This window comes from Panthera uncia (assembly GCF_023721935.1).
Source record: "Panthera uncia isolate 11264 chromosome A1 unlocalized genomic scaffold, Puncia_PCG_1.0 HiC_scaffold_17, whole genome shotgun sequence".
Lineage (NCBI taxonomy): Eukaryota > Metazoa > Chordata > Mammalia > Carnivora > Felidae > Panthera > Panthera uncia.
The window spans coordinates 70,870,459-70,881,047 of NW_026057577.1; the positions used below are offsets into that span (position 1 = coordinate 70,870,459).

Below are 10,589 nucleotides of genomic sequence, written 5' to 3' on the forward strand. Positions count from 1 at the left end.
TAGAGTTAAAAACCAAATTTCTTTCATTGTTTTCCTAATGCTTATTCTATTCCTCTTCTCGCTTCACCCTCACTTTGCCCTCACCCCAGTTCTTCAGCTGAGATGGACACTAGTGTAGTGTCCTGGATGGCAACAGAGGCAGCTGAGTAGGAAAGTCCTACCTAAATTCAGAACATGCTGGAGTGTGTCCTAAGCCCCTGGCGATCCTATTCTAAGGAGCAGCCAGGCATGCTTTACTATAGATAGCAAGTGAAACATGTTTGGGCCTCTGATGTAGCCCTGCCTCATCCCAACCAGAGAGAAGGAAGCCCCTGGCCAGAGTCAAGAGTTTGGGATGCACAATGTAACTAAAGTTTCTCTGGGTTTGAGGGGAAAAAAAATTGGCAATACAGAGAGTATTTCTTAGAGTTAAGTGTTTTCAATTCAAAGGTCTTTTACTCTGAAATAATGAACTCACAGTTTTTTGTGGTTATAAACTGTCTTCTTTATGAAATCCAAAATGTTGGGAACAATATTTCAGTGTAGATATGAAATGAATTAAAATTTTTAATAAGAAGATTAGAACTTAGTCTATTATATTTAAAGAGAAAAATATGTACTAAGTATCCTGTGCAAGGTATCTGGAGATATATTTGCTGACCTGGTTGAATTTAGGTACTTCCTCATTTTTATTTTATTTGCCTGAGATCCACCAATGCCTTAGAGGTAGAGCTTTAAAATGGAAGGCATTGTGTCCTCAGACAAGAACAACTACAATTCAGCAGATTGTATTTCCAAGGACTGCCACTTAGATCTGATGGTGCTGGGTAAGGGTTCATGACAGTTATGTAGATCCATACATCTGGCTTGGCTGGAGATTTTCAGAGGCCAAGAATATGTCAGGAAATGACATTTGCCCACTCAGCCTTTAAAAAAAAAAATTAAAAGTATGTATTTAAGGTGTACAATGTGATGGTGATGATTTGAAGCAGGCATACATTGTGGAATGGTTACTACAGTCAGGCTAATTAATTTTCTGACATAGTTACTGTGTGTGTGTGTGTGTGTGTGTGTGTGTGTGTGTGTGTGTGTGTTGTGTGAAAGAACCAGAAATCTATTCTCTTGGCAAATTTCTAGTATTCAATACAGTATTGAATAGGTACTAAGTATCCTGTGCAAAGTATCTGGAGATATATTTGCACATCATGCTATACATTGGGCCTCTAGACTTATGTACCCTTCATAAATGCAACTTTGTACCCTTTGACCATTTATCTCACCTCCCTGCCACTGGTAACCACTGTTCTGTTTCTATGTAATCAACCTTTTTAGATTCCACATGTAAGTGTGATCATGTAGTATTTTTAATTGTGTCTGTTTTTGTTTTTGTTTTTTTTTAAATTATTTCATCTAGCATAATATCCTGCAGGTCTCACCCACTTGACAGTCTTGGAGCTTGAGATATGAAGTGTCTTTTAGGAGCTGCCTCAGGCTACTTTTTACCTCTCCTCATGAGTCATGGTTAAGTATGGATTCTTGGTCTTTTGGTTGGGAGTAGTTCTCACTCAGAGTGATTGTCAAAAGTAGCCCTCAAATTGTTATTTTAAAATTATATAAGTAATACAAGAATATAGTACTTAACTTCCTTTCTGTGTGCTAATTGCTAAAATTAAAAAAAAAAGTAAATCAGCTTTTTATACTAAGTGAATAGTTAAAATCAATATCTTTATCATATTAATTTAAATATGCTTACAAAACAAAAAGGAGTTTTATCAATTTGTAGTATAAGAAGAATGACCAGGCAGTTTGTACCAGGAGACACTTCTAATGTTTTTAAAGTGGTGTTTGGTGAAATAATGGAGTTAATCATTAAGAGGCCAAAAGCAATGAGGCTTCATCTATAACCAGACTACTATTTTTATGGACAACATTCCAGTTAAGTGAAGTTGTTTTTCTTGGGAGGCATATTTGCAAAATATCTTAGATTTTGAGCCGATTGCAACTGAAGCCAGAGGAGGAGGTGCTGAGGGACACAGACGTTACCCTACCACACCCTTCTCTCAACACCCGTGCTCAAGACAACAGCTCTTTTCTATTCACTGAACCCAGGGTTGTTTGTTCTTCATTATTTCAAGGAGTCTTGCAGAGTGGACAGAGACTAAAAAAAGAGAAAGAAAAAGCGACAGAGTTTTATCCTGAGTGCTGAGAAACACCAGATTCTTATTTTGCCAAACCATACTGAATTCTCCCTGAGGGGGGTCACACATTTAGGTGGGTTCCTACAAGGATATCTGGCAAAGGCTTCCAAAGTCTCCTTTTTTATTCTTGTTTTAGAGAGGCGCTCTGAGCAGGGATAATTTCAAAGCTCCACAACAGAGATCTAATAATTTTCATCTCTGGGATATTACAGTGTTTTCTAGAACACTACTTTTTTTCACAAAGTAGTTCACAAAGTAGATGGGATAGGAATTACTATGTCTGAAACAGGCCCAGAATGATGAGGTGGCTTTCCCAAGACAATAAGCCTTCAGTAGAGTACCTGGTATATGCCAGATCTCAGTTAGTGATTTAGCTAGTGAGTGACTAAGCCAGAATCATTACCAAAACTCAGTTCTGCTAACTCCTTGCACTGAATTACTACCCTATGGCAAGATATTTTGAGTATGCAAATCATTCATAAAACAAAAGAATACAACTCATGTATTTTATATTACTTGCGGGCAAGAAGGTAACAACAGTAAGAACTATGATTTATTGAACTTCTTTAAAATGCCAGTGTCCATGCATTTTTTTTTATGTATGCTATTTTCCAACTGTACTTGCAAGGCAGGTATCATATTTCAGAGATGAAAAACTGAATCTCAAAGAGATTAAATAACTTAGCCAAGATCACACACTTAGGTAAGTGACTGAGTTAGAGTCTGAATTTCGGTATGTCATAATAAAAAAACTCTTCATGCAATTTCATGCTTAAGGCATAAATGAGGGAATTAAAAGAACTATTCAGGAATAGGTCATTTATAAAATTATATAATATTAAAAATTTTAATAAAAGCTATGCTTACAAAGACATTAATGCCAGTGCTGATTAAATTAAGATGAATTCAACTATTGCCTATTTCAGTCAGATGAAAAAAGGCATAGATTAATATATTCTGATTTTTGAAGGCAGCACCTACTCTAGTCTTCGTTACAAGCGGTTGAAGAAATAAATCTACTATAGAGAAGCAGCTGCTGGTTACCAAAGGGCAGGTAGGCAGGAGGGGGCGCGGAGATGGGTGATATAGGTGATGGGGATTAAGGAGTGCACTCAGATGAGAACTGAGTGCTGTATGGAAGTGCTGAATCACGACATTGTCCATCTGAAACTAATATTACAATGTACATTAACTAAATGGAATTTGAATAACAACTTACGGTAAATCATAATAAATCAAAATAAATTTTGTTATGTTCGTCACCTGGAATGAGATATGAAGAAGTTCCAATTAAGAAATGATGAACAGGGATGTTTCTAGTTTGGGACAAGTACTAAGTTCCATAGTGGTTATATGTGGGGAAAAAGGTACGCTTATTAATCTTACTACTTACATAATGCTGGGAGATGTTTTCACACCCGCTCGGACACAAAAAAAAGTATAGGCATGAAATACACAAAATTTCTCTTGAAAAAAAATTAGGCCCTTGGAGAAGATAATTAAGGATGTGGATAAATTGTGAAAGGAGAAATATGAAAAGCAATGTGGTTAGAAATCACCTGGATGTTAGAACAGATGAAAAGTCCACGTTTATATATTTATAACATTATGAGGAATGGAGTAAAAATATTTTAGATTTTTGCATCACGAAGGTACTTTTTCTTCTCTCTTTTTTTTTTAATCTGAAATTTATTGTCAAACTGGTTTCCATACAACACCCAGCACTCATCCCAACAGGTACCCTCCTCAATGCCTATCACACAGCCTCCCCTCCCTCCCACCCCCCCATCAACCCTCAGCTTGTTCTCAGTTTTTTAAGAGTCTCTTATGGTTTGGCTCCCTCCCTCTCTAACCTTTTTCTAATGGAAAGAATAACAACAACAGTGAAAACACACTGGTAATATTATAATTATACCACTATGGGATTATACAGCTTAGTCCTTCTATATATTCAAGACTCTTTCCAAACATTAACTCTCCAGTCCTTACAGCACACCATAAGGGCTGGTAGAAGTTGCCCACCATACCCATGGTAAGAGGTCTGCTGAATAAATGTGTGGGTTTCCTATTAAGAACAAGTGGGAGAAAATTAGGAAGGTCAACTAGTTCTCATTTAAAGAAATATATGATTTGACTGGACAAGTGATATAGCATGGTGTAGATGATGTCAATTGCTTGTAATATCAGAAAGATAAGTATAAATAAAAAAGAAGTTTCAGCTGTACATCTATAACCAAAATAAAAGAAATAATAGGTTGAAAGTTAAAAAAAAAAAAAAGGAGCATGTTCAACGAATCATGATAGTTTTTAGGCTCACTAGCCCTCAGGAATGGTAAAAGAAGTTTTCTTATCCTGAGCTTGGACCATGACCAGCCCTTAGGTTTCTCCAGGCCCAAGGGTCCATCTGGCAAAACGCTATCAGCTTTTTACTTCTCCCCCTACTGGCAGTAGTGAGCCGATCTATTAAGAAGTGTCATATACTGACCACCTTTCAAGAAAAGGGTGAGACCCAATGTACATTAAGCTACTTTCCTGTAACTGAGCTGCACCAATGCTAAATAGCTGGTGGAAAAATTTAAAAAATCAGAGAATAATAACCTCCTAACAGATCATGACCTTCTTTAGCCCAAGTTCCTACTGTATACTGTATGCATACATAACATGCTACAGAAAGCCAAAAAAAGGGAGAAGGGCTTTCAGAAACACATTTGTTCTTCAGAAGGGTTTTCTATTATTATTTCAAGCGTGTCTACTTTTTTATATTCTCTCTAAATGTTCCGCCTCTAGAAAGGGAGTTTGGGGGCGGGAGGTGGTATAAGTTGGTGGGGGCTCAAGATATAAAGGCTCTCACTCATTCATCTCAGCATTGAAAAAAAATCTTGTCTCACCTCTCTCATCCATTCTCGAATCGTTTTGCCTGCTTCTTGATGCCACACATTGTGAACAGAGTCTGTCAACGCCACAGCAGTTACCTTACTTTTTACATCTGCTTCTCGTTGAATCATCTGTTTCAAAAAAAGGAAAATAAAATATTGGCTATAATTTTTTTCCCTACTGGGTGCAGCCTGCTTAGTCATAGATAATAATATATTAAAACTGAAAAAGTAATAGGCATCTCTTGTTCAAAGTTACTCTTTTCTGTACCAAACGCATGCCCTGTTCTTGTCCAGAGATGTGAAAAGACCTAATATTTTCTTTTAAAAAGATAATACCACTTAAGTCTTAGAACTACGCAGCTCTATTATTTTCCATGCGGTTTGACAATTCAAGGATTAAAGGGATCACGGGGAAAAAGGAGGAATCCCTGAGGGTTTCTTTTACAACTTTCTTCCACCACTTCCTATTTCAGTGCTTCAGGGAAGTTAGCACCCGGGGCTCACTGTTAGCTACTTAGGACTAACTTCTACTTATTTTCAGTAGATGGCATGTCAGTAATGAAAGATGTCTTGCTTTGACTTCTCCAATTTAACTAGCCTGCTCTTCAACACAGTCTTGTAATTCCTTGGTGTTTCAAATGCCCACAAAGATCTTTCTCTTCAAAGCCTATCAATATCATTTGGCTTTCTAATGTATTTCTTCACGTTGACACGCTACAGTATTACACTCTAACTTTTTTCTTTAGAATGCTATTTCTATAAAATTAAATGGTTCTGAAACTTAAAAAAGAGCCATTTTGCTTAAAGAAAACTGAAGAGTTCATCAGTCGTCTGCAAGATAAAGAAAGTGAAAAATAATAGCTCCACATCGAAAGAATCATGAGAGGTTTTAATCTACTAAGACTAGGGACTCTGATTGACACAAGCATTAAGAAAGCTTAATAAAAAATTACACTTAAATCAGGAAGCAGTAGCCCTAAATTTCATAGCCATGCCCTCACTGTTTCTTGGCATCAAATGTCTTTTCTCCCTCTAAAAAAGAGCAATTTTTTAATCATTTGCTATTAATTTCTATGATTTGTCTCTCAAAAGTATATAACTGCATTTTAAAACAGTGAGACTTCTGAGTGGTGATGAAAGCTCATACAGTGAACGTTGAAAAGCCAGGCTTCTGATACCAAATGATGCCTGTTGGCATTCTGAATGAAAAATGTCTCTCTCTGTTTTAAATGTCTTCAAACCCTACATACGCACATCCCCTCTCAGTGAACACTACCTAATGGGAATCGAATTCACTGTTAATGCTGCTTCAGCAGAATTTCCACACCTTAAATCTTTAGGCCTTTTGTTTTCTGCTTATATAATGTGGAAATCTTAAAATCAATGTTGCTTATCAACATCATAATGTAACTGCAAAAATTCATCTTGCAATATCAATCATATTTTTAAAAGCATAAAATAATACTCTAATTCAATACTTCACATTCATTATTAAGTAGTTTGCTACCTTATAGATTTTATTTTAAAAATAGACTGTCATTCATAAAAAAGAATGAGATTGTGCCATTTGAGACAACATGGATGGACCTAGAGGGTATTATGCTAAGTGAAATAAGTCAGACTGAGAAAGACAAATACCGTATGACTCCACTCATAAATAGAATCTAAAAAACAAAACAAAACAAAAAACCCAAATAGCAGAATAAGAACTATAAATATAGGGAATAAACCAAGGGGATGAGGCAGGGGGTTGGGCAAAATGGGTCAAGGGGAAAGGGAGCGATAGGTCTCCAGTTATGGAATGGGTAAGTCATGGGAATAAAAAGCACAGCATAAGGAACACGGTCAATGACATTATAATAGCAATGTAATGGGACAGATGGTAGCTATACTTGTGGTGAGCATAGCACCTGAAACGAATGTAACATTGTGTATCAATGACACTCAAATTAAAATATAATAAAAAAATAAAACTACCTTAAAGAATAGATTGTCATGGATCATGTTGGCACTAGAATATAAAAATTTAAACTGACATCAGATAATAGAACTCAAAATTCCACAACAGTGAATCCACCTGGCTCATGAAGAAGCTACATGTCCTTACTCTCATTTTCTAAACAGTTAACACTTTTAGAGATCTAGAGCGATTGTTGCTAAAGTTACAAAACAAGAGCATGCTCTTCTGGTATTCTAAGAATATGTCTGCATTTTAAAATATTTGCCCTGGATTTTGTTGTGGTTGTTGTTAACAAATGCTGACTTCTGTAAGGTGGCGTTATCTGAAGACACAGAATATTGAAAGCCATTTGTGCAACGACATAAAATTAAGAGTCAAACAGGCTGAGGATTTAGTGGAAAAGCAGGAAATGTGGTAATTAAAATTCCAAACTTGGAAAAATATACAGTTGTTAGATGGACTATCAGAGAAAAAAACCTTTGGTCTGTTTTTCCATCTGGCTGACATTTCACACAATGGATGTGACGCTGTGTAACTTTTCTTCACAGAATCGAGCATATCTCTTATACAGTTTTAGTCCTTTACAGTATAAAAATCACTTTCACATTATATTACTAGAGGTGAAGAGTGGTCAAATTCTAGAGGATCTCAAAGAAGAGCGGGCTACAAATGAACCCAGTACAAAGAATTTCAAATATTTGACTGTTTAGTAGGAGTAGTAGAATTGTAAATTGGTGAAAATCTTAACAGTTTAGTTCTTTGGATTAATTTACCTCGATTCTAGCCTCAATGAAGGTACTTGCAACTGCCATTTCTGTCCAAAGCCTCTGGCTTCTTGTATGTGTTAGCTTGGTTCATAGCCCTTCCCTCTCTTACTGCCTCCACTGGGAGTGAGCACTGATGAAGAATGCTGGAGAATAGCAATGATGGGGTAGGGCGAACACAGGAATCAAGATTGTTTAAGAGACAGACTCTAGATAGAATATAGAACAGGTGGAGGTGCAAGGTGGTTTTTATTAGGATCCATGGATAGGAACTCCTTTGAAATTCCTTGCAAAATTCTGTCTGTACATGATAGGAATATTTTTCTGGCAGAGGGTCCTAAGCTTTCATTAGATTCTTAAAAGGATTTTAGTCTCTAAAAATAATAAGACCCTGTAATTTCAATGTTCCCATATAGTCTTGGATGAACTTTGAAGTACCTGCTAAGTGAACTCTTCAAACAATGAAGATCAATTTCACACCTATACCAATCTTTCAAAAATAAAGGATGACCTTCCATTTTTTGTTATGATGTCTTTAGTATGGTATCAATAGTTGAATAAAAGTGATAAAAAAATTTGATGTCCTAGACATCAACATCTCAAAGCTTCATGGCTTAAGAGGTTATATATGATAAAATTATACTTAAGATATTATTTATTTTTATTCGTGTGTACAATGTTTATTTACATCTGAGTAGGACTTCATAAATTTCAAAATGAATAATCATTCTTATTTTATTCTTAAATAATATTGAAATATATACAAAACTTGAATTATTTTTCCCATTTGTGGAGGAGGAAACTGGTTGAGACTGAGAAATTGGTTAAAGGCCACACAGATACAAAATGACACAACTCTGCATTGTCCATGCCTTTAAGTCCTGTGTTCTTTCATGAAAGTCACATGGGGTCTATTTCTCAGTAATATATCATAATGCTCTTACATAAATGAACTCACTTGATTAATCTCCTTTTCTTTACAGTATTTCAGTAACACAGTATTTCATTGACCTGGACATTTAAAAATGGTTAAAGAAATTCAAATCCAGATCAGTAAAGAATGTTGAAATTCTAAAAATCATACCAACATAGAAATCAGTCATGTGCTAAACCAGACTATCAGCAGCATTTAAAAATTATTGTTACAGTTCTAAAGTAAAATGATGTCTGGGATAAGAGGGAAAATTAAATATTTCTTTAAAACATACTGATGATTTGAAAATACAAAGTATTTGATGCTGCCACCTGATATTTTTGCCCCCTCGCTTTTTTTCATATTTATTTATTTTTGAAAGAGAGAGAGAGGAGAGGGGCATAGAGAGAGAATCCCAAGGAGCCTCCACACTCTCAGCACAGAGCCCGATGTGGGATTCGAACCCATGAACTGTGAGATCGTGACCTGAACCGAAATCAAGACTGAGTCACTGAGTGACTGAGTCACTGTGTCCCTTTCTTAATTGTATTTATCTCTTCATAGTCCTCTCATCTTAGCTTCTACAAAATTAATTTGCTCTTTTCTTCCCCATATTGAGTGTTCCTAGTCTGACAAAAGCTTAACTAACCCAATAAATATGAAGTACTTTGAACAGATTAAAAACATATACCATCTGCATACAGGCTCATCATACTCTTAAAATTTTTGGAGTTTGTATTATTTTTTTTTTCTAGAGTAAGATTTTAAACATTAAGTAACTGTAACAAGAAAAGAAAGCCTATCAGACCCTAAGAGTATTTGGTGAGATGAAGATCAGGGGGGTGTGGTGTGGGAGGGCCATTGTCAGCAGTAGCCAGCCTTGCTCCCCTCCATGTGCACTATGGCCCTTCCTGCTACCATTTCTCCCCCGAAATCACACAGATCTTTTCTGTCCACGTACCTCCCCTCACCATGCTTTCTGCAAGGCCCTCAGAGGAAGCACCTGCCTACTATCTTCACAGGTACCTGGCCAAATCCAAATGTTCATGCCCCTTTAAAAGTTTCTTTATTCCCTTTCTGTACCTATTTCATTTTCCCCACACATCTATCATGAACTACTTTTAGAAAAGGAAAGCACAGACTCCTTTACTTCTACAAAATTAAGTTAAAAAGTTGCTGTCCACTTGTCTTAGCTTAGACGATAAGCTTTTGAAGGCAGGGGGATGTTCATGTTAGAGAGACACTCTGCCATGAGTCTTTGGAAGCAGTTTCATATCTCTAGCTGAGGGTCTTGGGTTTTGGAAATTATGAATCCAACCCAACACAAGGTTCAGTTCTCTCAACATAAAAAAGTGAACCCTGCATTGGGTTTGTCTTCACCCTAACCTAAAAGAAGTGCATTATTTCATTTTCCCATATTTGTGGCCCAGCAGCTATAGTGCTCAGAATAAATTATCTTAGATTTTAAAGTCCAAGGGGGCCTCCGGAAAGAAGGCAGTGTGAGTTGGGGGTAGGGATGTGATAGGTGCATACAGGTCCGTATCTATATTAGCATATATAATATGTTTTAAACATGTTTTTGAAGGAAATGTCTTAATGTCTTTCATCAGCAAAAGTCACTACCTTCCTTTAAAATTCTGACATGTGCTACACATATGCACTGTGAGGGTTACAGCATGTGAATCGCTTGTACAGGAAAGAATATTCTGAAAGAAAATCAAATAATGCATGTTTCCATCAGATTAGGATCTGATACTACTGCACATTTATAAATCTGAGGATCATTACTACTGCATGAGCATGAATGAATCATCACTCTGATTAATAGCACAGTTGAGATGTCTTTTAAAAATGTGTGTGTGTGTGTGTGTGTGTGTGTGTGTGTGTGTGTGTGTGTGT

The 10,589-nt window shown here is 36.4% G+C and overlaps 1 protein-coding gene across 7 annotated transcripts in view; it reads right to left on the reverse strand.

The window, feature by feature from the left end:
* FAM172A (family with sequence similarity 172 member A) overlaps nt 1-10,589 on the reverse strand; it is a 422,066-nt gene that overhangs the window by 146,217 nt on the left and 265,260 nt on the right. For all 7 annotated transcript variants that reach the window (XM_049648598.1, XM_049648597.1, XM_049648596.1 and 4 more), the window contains one exon: nt 5,066-5,182. In XM_049648598.1, the coding sequence (XP_049504555.1) occupies nt 5,066-5,182 (117 nt within the window). The remainder of the gene's footprint in view (nt 1-5,065; nt 5,183-10,589) is intronic.